General features: G+C 65.4%; 2 protein-coding genes and 1 non-coding gene across 7 annotated transcripts; 1 reads left to right on the forward strand and 2 right to left on the reverse strand.

Moving 5' to 3' along the window:
- Positions 1-1,087: 1,087 nt before the first annotated feature.
- NPR1 (natriuretic peptide receptor 1) lies at positions 1,088-10,742 on the reverse strand. Its single transcript, XM_075737218.1, has 21 exons — positions 10,037-10,742; positions 8,483-8,682; positions 8,025-8,138; positions 7,156-7,291; positions 6,947-7,038; positions 6,731-6,866; positions 6,553-6,637; positions 6,308-6,428; positions 6,154-6,228; positions 5,950-6,027; positions 5,731-5,835; positions 5,470-5,541; positions 5,210-5,369; positions 4,955-5,110; positions 4,402-4,570; positions 4,173-4,319; positions 3,485-3,677; positions 3,182-3,356; positions 2,408-2,506; positions 1,861-1,952; positions 1,088-1,374 (listed from the first exon to the last, which is right to left on the reverse strand). Exons 1-21 carry the CDS (start codon positions 10,716-10,718, stop codon positions 1,312-1,314), a joined length of 3,150 nt encoding a protein of 1,049 aa, XP_075593333.1. The 5' UTR covers positions 10,719-10,742; the 3' UTR covers positions 1,088-1,311.
- Positions 10,743-11,675: 933 nt separating this feature from the next.
- On the reverse strand, positions 11,676-11,747 carry TRNAM-CAU (transfer RNA methionine (anticodon CAU)). Its single transcript has one exon. It is a non-coding gene; the product is annotated as a tRNA-Met (tRNA).
- Positions 11,748-11,995: 248 nt separating this feature from the next.
- ILF2 (interleukin enhancer binding factor 2) lies at positions 11,996-16,810 on the forward strand. 5 transcript variants are annotated; one of them, XM_075736895.1, is made up of 15 exons: positions 11,999-12,096; positions 12,300-12,359; positions 12,819-12,861; positions 13,790-13,894; positions 14,212-14,289; positions 14,489-14,591; positions 14,673-14,738; positions 14,920-15,036; positions 15,124-15,202; positions 15,332-15,419; positions 15,588-15,649; positions 15,854-15,968; positions 16,042-16,132; positions 16,367-16,549; positions 16,672-16,810. In XM_075736895.1, the coding sequence occupies exons 1-14, from the start codon at positions 12,092-12,094 to the stop codon at positions 16,525-16,527; spliced, it is 1,173 nt and encodes a 390-aa protein (XP_075593010.1). In that variant the 5' UTR covers positions 11,999-12,091; the 3' UTR covers positions 16,528-16,549; positions 16,672-16,810. The 5 variants fall into 5 exon arrangements, with proteins under 5 accessions (XP_075593012.1, XP_075593010.1, XP_075593009.1 ...); XM_075736894.1 differs by having other exon boundaries at positions 16,367-16,536; XM_075736896.1 differs by having other exon boundaries at positions 16,367-16,536; positions 16,675-16,810.
- The last annotated feature ends 141 nt before the right edge of the window (positions 16,811-16,951 follow it).

Genomic DNA, 16,951 nt, shown 5'->3' on the forward strand with positions numbered 1-16,951 from the left:
GGGAGAGGGACGGCAGGGCCCGGCAGGAAGAGGAAGCGCACGGCGGCCGGAAGCGCCCGCCCTCTCCCGTCCTCTGACCAATGGCAATAGGGATACGGCTCGGAGTGACAGCGCGGGCAGCCGGCCTGGAGGAGGCGGGGCCGCGGAGGGCTGCTCGGCCAATGAGGGGGCGGGGGCGGGGCCTGGAGCCTCGGAGCACTCCGGGAACTGCGGGACCCCCCGGGGCGGCACGGCCGGGACCCCCGGGACCCTCTGGGACCCCCGGGAACCCCCTGGGACCCCTGGGAACCCCCCTGGGAACCCCCTGGGAACCCCCCGGGACCCTCTGGGATCCTCTGGAACCCCTGGGAACCCCCTGGGAACCCCCAGGGACCCTCTGGGACCCCCGGGAACCCCCCTGGGATCCCCGGGACCCTCTGGGACCCCTGGGAACCCCCTGGGACCCTCTGGAACCCCTGGGACCCCCCTGGGAACCCCCCGGGTTACCCCCTGGGAACCTCCCCGGGACCCCCCGGAACCCTGAGACCCCCCTTGGGTACCTTGAGACCTCCGGGACCCCCCTGGGAACCCCCGGACACCCGTGGGACCCCACGGCCAGGACCCTCCGGACCCCCTGGGACCCCCCTGAGAACACCCGGACCCCCTCGGGACCCCCCTGGGACCCCCCCCCGGGACCCCTGGGGCGCGCACGGCCGGGACCCCCCCCAGGACCCCCCCAGGATGTGCACGGCCACGCACCCGGGGGTCTCCCGGACCCCACCCGCGAACCTCGGCCCCCCCTCCAAGCCCCCCGCCGCCTTGCACAGCCCCCCCATCCCGGCTCCTCTGGCCTCCCCCCCCCCCCCCCCCCCCCCCCCCCCCCCCCGGGCCGCTGTGGGACCCCCGGGGCCACCCAGTGCCGCAGTGGGACCAGGGTGCGTGGGGACACCCGGGGGGGGGGGGGCGCAGGGGGACCCCACTGACCCCCACGGCGAGTGCGTCCACACCAGCTTTATTACAAAACTCTCGGCACCCCCCGCCTGGGCTCCGGGGGTGTCCCCGGGCCCCCCGTGTCCCGTCCCCCCCCCCGGCCTTGGCCCCGCTTGGCCGCCGGTGCCCCCGGCAGGATGAGGCCACTGGATGGGGGGGGGTGTCTGTGTGTCCCCCCCCTTTCCCCCGGAGCAGTCGGGGTCCATCGTGGGGAGCGCGGTGCAGTTGGGGGGTACAGGCAGCCCCCCGGCCGCTGGTGGGGTCCCGGTTTGGGGGTGCCTTGGCGGCGGTGCCGGAACAACCCCGGGGGCCCGGGTGTCGCTGGGGGGTGTGTGGGGGGGGTCAGCCCCGGGTGCTGCCCCCCCGTTCCCCCAGCAGCCAGTACGTCCTCACCTTCCCCTTGCCCTGCGAGAGGGGGGCCGGGGTCAAGGGGTGCAGGGGGGGCCCTTTGGCCGGGCGGTTGGGGTGCAGGGGGGGGCATTGCCTCAAGGGTTGGGGTGCACAGGGGGGGACCATTGGCCCGGGAATCAGGGTGCAGGGGGGGGCCCATTGCCCTGGGAGTTGGGGTGCAGGAGGGTGCTCATTGCCCCAGGGGTCAGGGTGCAGGGGGGGACATTGACTCAAGGGTTGGGGTGCAGGGGGGGGACCATTACCCCAGGGGTTGGGGTGCAGGGGGGTCCCCAGTGCCCTGGGGTGCAGGGGGGTGACCATCACCCCGGGGGGTCAGGGTGCGAGGGGGGGCATTGACTGAAGGGTTGGGGTGCAGGGGGGGCCCATTGCCCTAGGAGTTGGGGTGCAGGGGGGGTCCCCATTACCCCAGCGGGGCTGCGGGATGAGGATGCAGAGGGGGGACCCCACTGGGGCAGCCATCGGGGGGGCACCGGGGTTCACCTTCATCTCCACGTCCCCCCGCAGCTCCAGCTCGAAGCAGCCGAACTCCTCCAGCACGGCCTTGGTCACCGCCGAGATGTGGATCTTCAGGGCTGGCGGGAGGCAGCCCCGTCAGCACCCATGGGTGCCCGGCCCAGACACAGCCCCGTCAGCACCCACGGGTGCCCGGCCCAGACACAGCCCCAGTCAGCACCCATGGGTGCCCGGCCCAGACACAGCCCCGTCAGCACCCATGGGTGCCCAGCCAGACACAGCCCCAGTCAGCACCCATGGGTGCCCGGCCCAGACACAGCCCCAGTCAGCACCCATGGGTGCCCGGTCAGACACAGCCCCGTCAGCACCCATGGGTGCCCGGTCAGACACAGCCCCGTCAGCACCCATGGGTGCCCGGCCCAGACACAGCCCCGTCAGCACCCATGGGTGCCTGGCCCAGACACAGCCCCAGTCAGCACCCATGGGTGCCCAGCCAGACACAGCCCCGTCAGCACCCATGGGTGCCCAGCCAGACACAGCCCCAGTCAGCACCCATGGGTGCCCGGCCCCTCACCTTCCCCGTTGGACTCCATGCGCGAGGCCGTGTTCACTGTGTCCCCGAAGAGGCAGTACCGGGGCATTTTGAGCCCCACGACGCCGGCGCAGACGGGTCCTGGGGACACCCAGTGAGCCCCCCCCAGCCCCCCCGAGTCCCGGCCTGCCCCCCGTCACTGGGGCTCCCACCCCCACTCACCCCTGGGTGCCGCTGGCCCCTGCCCTGTCCCTGGGGTCCCTGGGAGGGCTGGGTGTCCCCCCGCCCCATCGGGTGCCCTGTGTCCCCCATCCCTGCTGGTGTGTGGGGGTGACATGTCCCCCCCACCCCACTGACCCTTGTGGGTGCTGTGTCCTCGTCCCCGTCCCCACTGACCCGTGTGGGTGCCGTGTCCCCATCCCTGTTCCCACTGACCCCCGTGGGTGCCACATCCCCATCCCCACTGATCCCTGTGGGTGCCGTGTCCGTGTCCCCACTGACCCGTGTGGGTGCCGTGTCCCCATCCCCATCCCCACTGACCCCCATGGGTGCCGTGTCCCCATCCCCGCTGACCCGTGTGGGTGCCGTGTCCCCATCCCCATCCCCACTGACCCCCATGGGTGCCGTGTCCCCATCCCCGCTGACCCCCGTGGGTGCCGTGTCCCCAACCCCACTGACCCCCATGGGTGCCGTGTCCCCATCCCCGCTGACCCCCGTGGGTGCCGTGTCCCCATCCCCACTGACCCCCGTGGGTGCCGTGTCCCCGTCCCCATCCCCACTGACCCCCGTGGGTGCCGTGTCCCCGTCCCCACTGACCCGTGTGGATGCCGATGCGCAGTTTGAGCTGCTGCTGCGGCCGGTGGCGGATGCGGAAGGAGCGGACGGCGTCCAGCAGCGCCAGCGCCATGCGGGCGACCTCCCGCGCGTGCAGCTTCCCGTTGCGCACCGGCAGCCCCGACACCACCATGTAGGCGTCCCCGATCGTCTCCACCTGGGTGGGAGGGGGACACACACACACACGCACACACACGCAACACACACGCACCACCGAGGACACGCCGTGGGTGTCCGGCGTCACCCGTGGCGCGCGTTCACGTTCGCGCGCGTGCGCGTCCTCACCTTGTAGACGTCGAAGTTGTCGATGATGGCGTCGAAGCAGGTGTAGAGGTCGTTGAGCAGCGTCACCACCTGCATGGGGGTGCTCTCGGCCGACAGCGCCGTGAAGCCCACGATGTCGCTGAAGTAGATGGTGACGCTGTCGAAGGCTTCTGCCTGCACCGTCTCCCCCCGCTTCAGCTGCTCCGCCACCGAGCTGGGGGTGCAGGGCGGGGGGGGGGGGGGCGATCAGTGGGGGGTACACGCAGCCCCCAAACTCCTCCCCAGCCTCCAGCCGTGCTTGGGGGGGGGGTGGTCTTTGGGGTCTCCAGCCCTCTGAGGACCCCCCCAGCCCTGAGCCATGCTGGGGGACCGGGGTTGTCCTTGGTACCTTCGAGGACCCCCCCCCCCCCCCAAGTCGTGCTGGGGGCCCGGGGTCATCCCTGGCCCCTTGAGGTACCATGGCAGGGGGCTTTGGGGTCTCCAGCCCTCCAAACACCCCCAGACCTGAACCACGTCCGGGGTTCCTTGGGGTCCCTGAGCCATGCAGCAATCTGGGGTGGGGGGGGGGTCCCCAGTTCCTCCAAGCATCCCCAGCCCCAAGCAACATGGGGGTCCTTGGGGTCCCCAGCCCCTCCAAACGCCCCCAGCCCCAAAGGGTGCTCAGCAGTGGGGGGCTGCACAGAGGGCCGGGCCCCCCCCCGGTGCTCACTGGGGCAGGATCTGGTAGAGGAGAGCCTCAGCCTTGCGCTTCTCCTCCAGGTAGGCTTGGGTTCGCTCCTCCACCAGCTCCTCCAGGTTGTTGGCGTACTGCTCCATGCGCGACAGCAGGTTGTCCAGGATGTTGCTGCTGCTCTCCCTGCGGGCAGGGGGTGAGCACCCACCCTGGGACCCTTTTTGGGGTCACCCATCACCTGCAGGGCTGGGGGAGGCGGAGGTACCTGTTGAACTTGCGGAGCTGGATCTTGATCTGGTTGAAGTCGGGGCGCTCCAGGACATCCTCGGCCCAGCAGTGCTGCATCAGCTGGCCCAGCTCCTCCATGTGGCACCCCACGTTGGCTGAGGGGCGGAAGATGGGGCGCTCCCCACTCTTCACCCGCTCGATGATCTCTGTGGGGCCAAGCACCCAACAGCTGGTCTAACCATCCATCAGTTCCAAGCACCCATGACAGCAGGTCCAAGCACCCATCAGTGAGGCCAACAACCCATCGTTTGGTCCAAGCACTCATCAGCAGGTCCAAGCACCCACCAGCAGGTCCAACCACCCGTTAGCGAGGCCAGCCACCCATTAGCTGGTCCAAGAACTCATCACAGCAGGTCCAACCACCCATCAGCTGGTCTAACCGCCCAACAGTGGGGCCAAACACACCATCAGCAGGTCCAAGAACCCATCGCAGCAGGTCCAAGCACCCATCAGCAGAACCAAGCACCCATCAGCTGGGCCAACCACCCATCAACAGACCTCTGGCACCATCACCCCACCTCGCCCCTCACCTTTAGGGCTCAGATCCAGCCCCTCCACATAGAAGACGCCGTTGCGCAGGGCGATCTCTTGCAGGATGATGCCGAAGCTGTAAACGTCGCCCTTCTGCGTGCCGCGGGCCGGCGGCGACTCCGTCCGCAGCAGCTCGGGTGCTGTCCACAGCTTCTCTGGTGGCACCAGGGAGGGGGCTGAGGCTGGGCAGGGACCCCGGGCAGGGGTTGCTCTGGGGAGGGAGGTGCTGGGGGGAGGACGAGCAGGGTGCTCACTGGCGAAGAGCGCGTGGGAGTCCTCGCTGTCGGGGGCCACGCGGAAGCTCTCCAGCCCGTAGTCGGTGATCTTCAGCACGAAGCGACTGTCCACCACGCAGTTGGAGGACTTGAGGTTCCCGTGGGAGACGATCACCCCGTTGTGCAGGAACTGCATCCCCTGGCAGGGCGAAGAGCGGTCGGACCCGGATGTCCCCCAGCCATGGGAATTGGGGGACCCCCCATGGGAACCGGGCGCCCTGTGGGAACCGCCTCGTTACCTTGACGATGTCATGGGTGAGGGAATAGCGGAACATCCAGTCCAGTGTGATGCTCTCGTTCTCCAAGATGTCCTGGGGACGTGAGGGTCACATTGCTGTCCTCCCACCATGGACGGTCCCGGGATGGGGGACGGTATCACTGCGGTCGGCTCCTTCCCACCCCGGGCAGCAGCAGAGCAGCTCTGGGCAGCCCTGACGCTGGGTGATGGGCACTGGAGGGAGAGGGTCCCACGGGGCCGAGGAGCCGGGACCCTGCGGTACCTGGAGGCTCCCGCGCGGGCAGTACTCGGTCAGGATGCAGATGTTCGGGGGGTCGGTGCAGGCGCCGATGAAGCGGGTCAGATGCTCGTTTTGGACATCCCGCATCTAAGGGGGGAGGAGGGTGTGGGACCAGGATCACGGCACTTCCCACCCCACCCAGGGGACAGCGGGCTGGGCACCCTCATCCCGCCACGTGGCGCCGAGCCGGGGTCCACCTACATGCTTCAGCTCGAATAAGACCTTGCGCGTCAGCTCGATGCGCTTGCGGTTGAGGTGCTTCACGGCCACGAGGTTACCCTGGGGAGACACGGGGTGGTGGGTGCCCATCAGGGGATGGGTCACCATCGGGGTGGTGGGTGCCCGTCGGGGTGGTGGGTGCCCATCAGGTGGCAGGTGCCCATTGGGGTGGTGGATATACCATACCTTGTAATACGCCGTCTTGGCATAGACCTGGAACTGCCCCTCTGCGGTCATCAGCGAGCCGTAGTTGGAGCCTCTCTGGGGAAAGGGACATGGAGTGAGCCCGCTCCCCGGTCCCCGTCCCCGTGCCAGGGCTGGGGACAGGCTGGGTGCTCACCAGGGAGAGGGTGAGCTTGCTGCCGGCGCTCCGGAGGTGTTTCTCCAAGCTGCTCATCTGCACGTCCTCCCACCGGATACGCCACAGCTGGGCCGCCAGCTCCTTCTCCAGCTGCAGCTTCCTGCGCCGGGAGGGCAGGATGAGACCCCCGCATGTCTGTGTGTCCGTCCCCCCCGCCGGCCCCGCCACCTCTGGGGACGGCAGCACAACCTCGGGGTGACCCTCCCCTACCCCGGCACCCCCACCTGTAGATGAAGAAGGAGGTGATGGTGATGGCCAGGAGGATCAGGCTGACCACGAGGGACAGGACCTCCAGGGTGGACAGGTTGGCTGCAGAGCGAGAGGACGACGGTGAGGGGCCGGCGGGTGCCCGGGGTGGGGGTCTCACGTGTGTGTCCCCCCCACTCTGCCGACACCGCTCACCTTTGCGGCACAGCGGGTCGCTGTTATCGAAGCCGCAGGGGGGGACATCGGAGGGGACCGTGTTCCCCGGCCACTGGATCTCGCGTCCCGGCACCATCTGGATCTTCTTGGTGGTGCCGTTGTAGTTGGCCACGATCTTGGGAGGGGGGCAAGAAACGGGTGGGAGGAGGCCCCCGGCCGCCCTGCGGGACCGGCTGCCCCCGCGCCGGGGCTCACCTGGAAGTCCCCCCGCACGGGGTCCATGTCCCACAGGGAGTAGTCGCTCTCCCGGTCCCCGTTCTCGTCGATCTTCAGGAAGCCGGTGACGCCTGGGGATGGAGGGTGAGGGGATGGGGGGGGGTGACACACCCCAAAATATCATCCTGGGAGTGGGGCAGGTGGGCGCCTGGCAGGCAGCACCCAGCCGGGACGGGGAGGGGGCTCACCGTAGAAGGTGCGGTTCCACATCTGGCGGGTGATGGCGGAGGCGTTGGTGATGGAGCCACCCCGCTCCAGCGTCTCATTGACGGCCTGGGCGTAGAGCAGCACCCCGTCGTGGAAGGCGGCGGCGATGAAGTTCATCTGGAGGCACCGAGGTGGCTCGAGGAGGGGGCACAGCCGGGGGTCCCCGTCCCCTCGTTCCCAGCAGCCACAGGTCATCCTGCAGCTCCTTGTCCCCAGCGGCCTTGGCTCCATCCCGTGTCCTCAGCTCCATCCCATGTCCCCTTGTCCCCAGCTCCACCCTATGTCCCCCAGCAGATCCAGCTCCATCCCACATCCCCTTGTCCCCAGCTCCGTCCCATGTCCCCAGCTCCATCCCTTGTCCCCAGCTCCATCTCTTGTCCCCAGCTCCATCCCATGTCCCCAGCTCCATCCCTTGTCCCCAGCTCCATCCCTTGTCCCCAGCTCCAACCCATGTCCCCAGCTCCATCCCATGTCCCCAGCTCCATCTCTTGTCCCCAGCTCCATCCCACATCCCCTTCTCCCCAGCTCCATCCCATGTCCCCAGCTCCAACCCATGTCCCCAGCTCCATCCCTTGTCCCCAGCTCCATCTCTTGTCCCCAGCTCCATCCCACATCCCCTTGTCCCCAGCTCCATCCCATGTCCCCAGCTCCATCCCTTGTCCCCAGCTCCATCCCTTGTCCCCCAGCAGCCCCAGCTCCATCCCGTGCCCCCTTGTCCTTTTGTCCCCAGCTCCACCCCATGCCCCCACACCCTCAGCTCCATCTCATGTCCCCTTGTCCCCAGGTCCCCCCATGCCCCCCTTAGCCCCGTGCCCCCCAGTTTTCCCGGCTCCGTCCCGCCGTGTCCCACCAAGCCGTCCTTCATGGAGAAGTTGAAGTGGGCGAGCGCCTCCTCCTTCAGCCGCGCCAGGAAGGGCCGGTACTCGGGGTTCTCGGGCTCCTTGTAGGTGATGATGGTGACGGCCTGGGATGGGGGGACAGGGGCTGGCAGCGGGGCCGGCTGAACCCCCCCGGGGCTGGGGGTCCCCCTCTGCCGCCCCTATTAATAGTCTCTGCTCCAGGCAACGCCGGAGCCGGGACCCGGAGCCATTAATCTCGTTTCCTTCCTCTTTGGTGGCTGCCAGCAGCGGAGAGAGATGGGGGGGCGGGGGGGGGGGGGGGCTGCTCCGCCACCTCCGGCACCCACCGCGGTCCCGCTCCCCGCGCCGGGCCGTGCACACGCGGGTGGGTGCTCGTGCACGCGCGCAGACACACACACACGCGCGCGCGTGCGTTCGCGGGTGCCCGTGCAGAACGCCGGGGGCTCACCTCGAAGGCTTGCCGGGCGCTGGCGTCGTGGCGGTCGCCCCGTTTCCAGGGCCGCTGGGGCTCGGGGAAGCGGCTGCCCTGCAGGCTGACCCCGAAGATGTCGATGTAGAAGAAGGCGTAGTCGCCGCGGGTCAGCCCCTCGCGTCCCGCCTGCAGCATCAGCTCCCGCAACGTCTCCGGGGCGCAGCACACGTAGATGACTGCGCGGGGCGAGACGGCTTCATGGCACCCCGAGTCCTCACCGTCCCCCCCCCCCCCACGCCCCCGCTGCATCCCCAGGGGGACCCCGAGACCCCCCCAGCCCAGCGTCCCGGGGCAGGGGGGTGGTGGTGGTGGTGTGTGTCACCGGTTAACGCGCAATGCGGGAGGGGACGTGCGGTGGGTCGTGCCGCCGAGCGGGATGTCGGGGAGCGGGGGGGTCCCGAACCCCGCTGCCTGCCCCCCCCCACCCCCCCGGTGCCCTGCCCGCCTCTGCCCTGCGTCGCGGGCACCAGGCCGAGGTTTCCTGTTTTCCCGACTCCGTTTCCTCCTCCCTGCGGCCCAGATCGCCGACAGAGATTGATTCCCCGCGGCGTGGTGACCCCGGTGGGTGCCGTCTACCCCACCGCCACGGTCCCCTTCGGCACGGGGTGCTGCCCGGAACGTGCCACCCACCAGGACCGTGGGACCCCAAAACAGCACCCCGTCGAGGCGAAGCAGCAAGATGGCGAGGCCGGGGACGGCCGGACGCCACCCACCCGGTGCCAGCACCCGCTCCCATGGTGCCACCCAGGACGGCTCCGACTGACGGGGACCGGGACGGGGACGGGGACGGAGCCAGCCCAGGCCACCGGAACGGGTGGGGCAGCTCCCGGTGGGGCACGGCGCAGGGTGGGGGTCCGGGGTGGGGTGGGGGGAGGTCAGGGCGCGGGGCCGGGGCAGCACACGCGTGTACGGTCACGCAGTGCGCTCGTGTAACGGCCGCGCAGAGCCGTGCGCACCCGGAGCCGTGCACACCCGCGTAGAGCTGTGCACGCCCGGGCACGGCCGAGTAGAGCTGTAAACACCCGTGTGCACCGGGGCAGAGCCGTGCACACCCGGGCAGAGCCGTGCACATCCGGGCAGAGCCGTGCACATCCAGGCAGAGCCGTGCACACCCGGGCAGAGCTGTGCACACCCGGGCAGAGCTGTGCACACCCAGGCAGAGCCGTGCACACCCGGGCACACCCATGCTCAGCCCTGCAGAGCCGTGTAGAGCCACACACAGCCCTGCACACTCATGTAGAACCGCACACACCCGTGCTCGCCCGGGCACAGCCGTGCATGCCCGTGTACGGCCGTGAGCACCCTTGCACAGCCGTGTAGAGCCGTGCACAGCCAGTCACACCCACGTGGAGCCGTGCACACCCATGTACGCTCGTGTGGAGCTGCGCACACCCCTGCGCCTCACCAGCATCCCCCCCCACTCCCGCCCGCCCCGCAGCCCCGTGCCCCTCTCCCCACGCCGGTGCACGGCATGCTCGTCCCCCCCCACCGGTGTGCGCGCGCGTGCGTGAGCGTGTCCCCGGCACTCACTGCGTCCCTTCTGCTTGATCTCCTGGATGATGAAGGAGAAGTTGCCGCCGTCGCGGAAGACGACGTCCAGGACGGTGAGGTTGCGCAGGGTGGGCAGCTGGACGTACAGCCCCTCGGCGGCAAAGAAGTACGGCCGGTCGTCCACCTTCTCGTCCCAGTAAACCAGTAAAGCCCGACGGGTCCAGTTGAAACGACGATGGAGCTGCACGCCCAGTTCACCCAGTTTACGGTGACTGGGACCGGCGCGGGTGGTCAAACCGAATTGCTCCCGTTTATCGTCGAAGCCGTGGGCTTCGGCGCCCGCCGTCACGAGTGGAAGCCGCCAGTGGCTGGTAAAGCGGGCGACCGGCGCCGCTGTGTAGACGCAACCGGGTCCCAAAAACGCGGCGGGGTGATGAGCGAGCCGTAGGTCGACGGCGGCCAACGGCGCGGCCATTTCGGAGCAAACCCCGTGTCGATCCTCGCTGCTACCGAAAACCCATCGTAGGGTAAAACCGGGTAATAAATCGGGCCGGGCGTTAACGGCGGCGGCGGCTAAACGAACCGCCGGTCCCACTCGTGGCCAAGCCCACGGGTAGGTGAGGTTGCGTTCGGGTAACACCACCGCTAGAGTCAGCGCGGTCGTCCCCGGCGTCGCCGCCACCGTCACCGCGCTGCAGAGCACGGCCAGCACCGCCAGCATCGCCCACGGAGAGTGGCTTTTCCCCCCGCGGCGGGGCTGAGCCCTTCCTCCCCCCCCCCCCCCCGTGACACAAAGGGCCGTTATCATCCACACCGAACTTAACTCCTTCCCTCCCGCCCCCACGGCGTCCACCGAGGACCGGGCTGGAGGATGGGGCCGCCCGGTGGTGGGTGTGGATATTCCCACCCGTGGGAAACGGGGGCGGTGGGATGGCGCCGGTGGTGGGTGGTAGCGGTACCCGCGACATGCCGCGACACCGCTGACAGCCGGGTGCTGCGACATCCACCCCCCCCCCGCTTCCCATAGACACGGTCGCCCGTGGGGGGGCTGAGCACTGACAAACTCATCAGGGGGAAGGGAACACCCCGCGGCCCCGGACCCCATCCCGTCCCCACGGAACCCCCACCCCCCCCCCCCCCCCGGCCTTGCCGGGCTTCGGGCGGCCCCGAGTGGGCTCCGTGGGGGCTCGGGTACCTCTCCACGCCGTCGTGGGAGCCCCTGCCCCGCGTCCCGGTCACGGCAGCCCCGGGGGAAGGGGGAGGTTACCCAGGGCGGATGCCGCTCCGGGAGCTGCCCGGCTCCGGGGGACACGCACAGCGCTGGGGGACACGCGTGGTTCCAGAGACACGCGTGGCTCCGGGGACACCCGCTGCGCTCCCGCCCCGGGACACGCTCGGCTCCCGGGGACGTGCACAGCCCTCGAGAACACGCGTGGCGCTCCCACCCCGGGTCACGCACAGCGTTGCAGGAACACGCGCGGCTCCCGGGGACACGCGTGAACCCGGCCGTCCGGGGACGCTTCCAACGTACGGTACCCCGCCGTGCCGGACGGGGCTGCACCAGGTTAGTCTCGCCTGGAAGGAGCGTTATGGAGGGCCAGAAGCGGCGGCAAAAATTAAAGTAATTAAGGTGTTAATGAGGAAAGAACACGCGTGGGAGTGGGTTAAAAACCAGCACTAGCAGAGGATGGTTTCGATCCATCGACCTCTGGGTTATGGGCCCAGCACGCTTCCGCTGCGCCACTCTGCTGCCTTCTAAACAGCCCCCTACCGGAGCTATAGGTACCAATTGCGCGTGTGCGCATGCGCGCTGAGCTCCCCAGCCGCTCCATTCATGAACGTCGCGCCCCCTCCAGCGGCCGCCCGCCGCGCGCGCTCGCGCGCGTGGCCAGCGCCATGACCGGTCGCTTTCACCCCTCCCACCTCCGCCTTGGATTGATGGTTGGCCGAGCCAATGATTCGCGGAAAAGTACCGCCAGTGGGCGGACTCACGGCGGGCGGGAACCAATAGACGAACGGGTTGTTACGAGGTTCCTGTAGCGCAGCCCGGCGGCGGTCTCCACAGCGGCGTTCATTGTTCGGAGCGGCGGAGCCATGAGGTACCCGGGGACCGGGCCGGGGTCTCTGCCCCGCGGAGTGGGCAGCGGGCGGGACGGGACGCCCGGGCATCCCCGGGGTGAGGCCGGAGCCCGTGGGGAGGTGCTGGGGTCCCTCAGGCAGGGCCCGGGCCTTGCGCGGGGATGAGGGGAGCTCCCCCCGCTGTCCCGCTCCTCTAACGCCGTTCCCCTTCTCTCTTCCGCAGGGGCGATCGAGGCAGAGGCCGTGGCGGACGCTTTGGTTCCAGGGGAGGCCCTGGCAGTGGGCGAGTCTGGCTTCTGCTTTAGCGAGGGTGGCTCTCTAGCGTGCCAGGCCTAGGGGGTGGGCTGCGGCCGCCCGTGGGGGCGAGCTGCCGGGGCGGAGACACCGGGGCTTTAGCTGGCAGTGTAGCGCAGGATAACGGCGAGGCGTAGAGCTGGGGAGGGGGTCGGGGGGGTGCCGGCCTCTGCGGGCCGGGTTCGGAGCGCTGCGGGCGCGGGGAAGCCCCCCGGTGAACGGCCACTGCCCGATCGCACCGGGGCTGGGGGGGGGGGGGGTGTTAGTTATCGTGAGGGGGGTTATGAAGAACCTTTCCTGTTTCTGTAGGGTCTTTCTCACGTCTCGGGAACAATCCTCCACGAAACGGTGATGGGGAGGGGGCGTTCGGTGACGACGAACACGGCGGCGAGCGGGTAGACATCTCTACAGAGAATAAAGTTTTGGTTTTTTTCTTTTCCCCCTTTAGGTTCCGGCCCTTTGTGCCGCACATCCCCTTTGATTTCTATGTCGTGAGTAACCCTCTCCTACGGAGCTGTTTGCAGGCAACAGCTGCGGGACTTTTCCTTGTTTAAAGATGCATCTTAAAAAAAAAAAACAAACCCCAAAACCCTCACGTGCTGACTTTGATGGTTTGACTTCGTTTAGCGTAGCCAGAGTAAAGGAGCTCACAGAAAGCGCTGTCGGTTCAGTAACTAACCCACAATAGATCTTACTGTCTCTGTTCGGAGTACTTGGGTCAGACGGGATGACTAGGATGCAGTTGAGTAATAATCACAACAAAACAAATGCCTAGATTGAGAGTTTTTCTGCTTTTTAAGGCACCTCACACGCCGAGACCCTTCCTGCTGTCAGCTCTCCGTAACACAAACCTCGTGGGTTACTCAGATAGCTGTCAGATGTTCTCCGGGCTCTTTTCCCGTGTTGGTCCTGCAAGGACCAACAGCAGCACCTTTTTATAGGAGGAAATAATTTCCTCCTCCTGCCGAGCATCTGCCTTTTACTGACACGTGACAAGTTCACTTACTTTTGCCTTCCAGGCCCTGTGGCTATAAAATCCCCTCATAGCAACCGGAAGGCTCTGGCTACCTGCAGACAAAGGCTGTTATTCTTAAGGGACTGTGATATAATTAATAAAAACCCTCTCGATAGACCCATTCTTAATTAGATCTGCCCTGTCCCACACCCTGTAGTTGCAATTGCCGTTTTGGAAGACTTGCTGTTACTGTCGGAGCACGGGCAGGACAGGCAGCTGCTCTGCCTCCCTTAGAATAACATGAAATGATAAAAGCAAGAAGTCAAAAAGCACGATGGGGAATCGCGAAGGAAATGAACGCTGGAGAATAAAAAAAAATGGAGTAAATTTTGTTGATGAGTGGGTTGAAACAAAGTCTGGGTTTTTTTCTGGGCGTTGCAGTCTGATATCTGATCCTGTTTCAGTGCGAAATGGCTTTTCCACGTGTAAAACCCGCTGCCGATGAGACTGCCTTCAGTGAAGCCCTGCTGAAGAGAAACCAGGATCTTGCTCCGACCGCTGCTGAACAGGTTTTGTGCAGAAAATTGCCTTAAAATTCTTTGGCTGGATGTTACCGCAGCGTTAGAGAACGCAAAAACAGACTAGCCTTCAGAGAGCACAGCCAGGAGTAATTATTACTAGCCTAAAAAGTGATTAGTTCTCCCTGAAATAAGCACTGCGGTAGAAATACAGGTGGAGTTTCTTCGACAGTGATTTTTAAATACGTTTCTTTTATCTGTTTATTACATATCTCGCATCAGGGCTGTCTGCGTTGTGCTGTGAAAGATGAGATTATTTCTAGATACCGGATAACTGGTAACGCCACCTCTCTCCAATTAATTTTCAGGCTTCCATTCTTTCTCTGGTGACCAAAATAAACAACGTGATCGACAATTTAATTGTAGCACCGGGAACATTCGAAGTGGTGAGTCCAAAAGTGATGAGCTTGGGGAAGAAAAAGCTATGTGGGGAGATAATTCGGCATGAGGGATGCCGGTGTTCCCGCTACGAAACCTGGGCAAAGTGGATTAAAGATTCATGGTGACTCCCAGAAATGTCGCACGTGCATTAAATTCACTAATTTTAATTTTTTTTGGTTTTTTTTGCTTTGCTCTTTCAAACAGCAAATCGAGGAGGTTCGTCAGGTGGGTTCCTACAAGAAGGGCACCATGACGACGGGGCACAACGTGGCCGATCTGGTTGTGATTCTGAAAATCTTACCCACCCGTGAGTATCGGCTGCGCGGGCGCTGACCGAACCGCGGCGCTCGGTTCCGCTCTGACCGCCTCTTCCGCTTCTCCTCCCTAGTGGAAGCTGTGGCGGCCTTGGGAAACAAAGTCGTGGAAAGCCTGAGGGCGCAGGACCCCAGCGAAGGTGGGACGCTCTCCTCTGTCGTACGGGCTTGAGGAGGACGTAGGCTGATGCGAGAGTTTCCCCTTGAGCTTTGGGGTTTGTCCGAAGGGGAATGGCACCGCTGCTGAGATCCGTGGTCTTTCCCGGGTGCCGGTAAGGTCTTCCGGCTCCTCCGCGAGGAATTATTCTCCTTCCTCCCCAGTCCTGACCATGCTGACCAACGAAACCGGCTTTGAGATCAGCTCGGCCGATGCGACGGTGAAGATCCTTATCACCACGGTGCCGCCCAATCTCCGCAAGCTGGACCCCGAACTACACCGTAAGAGCTTGGCTTGCTCTGCCTCGCACGTGAACCTTGGGGTTTATTTTCGGTTGAAAAAAGGGGCGTTTCTGCTGCTTGTTTCAGTGGACATCAAAGTGCTGCAAAGCGCCCTGGCTGCCATCAGACACGCTCGCTGGTTCGAGGAGAATGCTTCGCAGTCCACGTGAGTTTGGCTTCAAACAGGAACCGCAGCGCTGAGATCGAAATAATCTCAGGGGGCAGAGGGAGGCGACCCGTTCCTGCAGCAGGAAGGCGCAAGATGCGTTACGAACCCTCCTGCCATCTTCTCCAGGGTGAAGGTTTTAATCCGGCTGCTGAAAGACCTGAGGATTCGGTTCCCTGGCTTCGAGCCCCTCACACCCTGGATTCTGGACCTGCTGGTGAGCGCACGAGGGGGAATGCCGACGGCGTGCCATAGCTGACTCCTAGCCGCCTGCGCGTCCCTGGGTTCTGGCATAAAGCGGCTCCTTGTAGCTCCTGCAGCAGGATCAAGATTCTTGTGGGAAGCTGCTCTCGTAACTCCTCCTTTCTTTGTGTCACCTCTTCAGGGGCACTACGCCGTGATGAACAACCCCACCAGGCAGCCCCTGGCTCTCAACATCGCCTACAGGTCTGTTGCCTTTTGCTTCGCTCGTATAAATTCCTGTTGCCGTCTCAGTTTGGAACGTTCCAAATCAAAGCGGTGGCATCTCAGCCTTGAAGGGACCCGGAGACGAAGCAGACTCCTCGCGTAGATGTGCTAATTGCAGACTTTCTGGCTGCGTTTCTGTGCTGGAACGGTCTATTTTCTAACCCAAAATGTCTCATCCCGCAGGCGCTGCCTTCAGATTCTGGCCGCGGGGCTCTTCCTCCCTGGATCTGTGGGTATCACCGATCCCTGCGAGAGTGGAAACTTCAGAGTCCACACGGTTATGACCCTTGAACAGCAGGTCAGCTGCCTCATCTGCCGCGGGAGAGGGAACCAGATCCTGCCTGGGCTCTGACTCTTCCGTGTCCCCGCAGGACATGGTGTGCTACACCGCGCAGACGCTCGTCCGGATCCTCTCTCACGGAGGCTACAGGAAAATCCTCGGCCAAGAGGGCGACGCCAGCTGTAAGTGGGGCTGGTATGAGGCGTGGGGCTTCCCCCGCCTGGGGCTTCCTCCACGCGAGCTGTCAACGTCTCTGGGGGTAACAGGGCTGGTTTTCCGCGTTGCTGGAGAAAGCAAAGGGCTCTGACGAGAAGTGACTCCAACCCCAGAGCAGTGGTGTGTGCTTCCCCCTGCACGTCCTGGGGACGGGGGTCGTCCCCGCTGCTCTGGGTCACCCCAAACCCCTGTTTTTGCAGACCTGGCTTCTGAAATGTCTACGTGGGATGGAGTGATAGTGACACCTTCTGAGAAAGCTTATGAGAAGCCTCCAGAGAAGAAAGAAGGAGAAGAGGAAGAAGAAAATCAGGAAGAACCCGCTACAGGCGAGGAGGAGGAAAGCATGGAGACGCAGGAATGAGTCGCCCAGGTAAAGCCTCTCGGTACTGCTGCCTGGGGGGGGAGGCAGCTCTGGGCAGCGGCAGGGGGGGGGAACCGGGCTGCCTGCGCCCCGGGGCAGCGCTCCCCCCCCCCCCCTCGCGGCAGCCTGTCCCTCCCCCTGCAGCAGGAACCCCCCCAGCGGGTGCTGCTGGCTGAAGGACACGAAGAAGCGAGCCGAGGACTGAGCCCGTCCTCGGCGAGTGCGAGACCTCTCCCTTGTATGTGGTTTTTATAAGTCGCACATTAAAGCGTTCCCCCCCTTTGGAGTGTGTCCCCTTTGTTTAGGTAGAAGACACACATTGTAGGAGGGGGACAGAAAGCGGTTTAACAACGCGAGGGGGGTGTGTGTGTCCAGAATTTGAAGGAACCCACCTGGGGATGCTGAATCCCAACATCTCTGCTGG

This window comes from Balearica regulorum, chromosome 28, assembly GCF_011004875.1.
Source record: "Balearica regulorum gibbericeps isolate bBalReg1 chromosome 28, bBalReg1.pri, whole genome shotgun sequence".
Taxonomy (NCBI): domain Eukaryota; kingdom Metazoa; phylum Chordata; class Aves; order Gruiformes; family Gruidae; genus Balearica; species Balearica regulorum.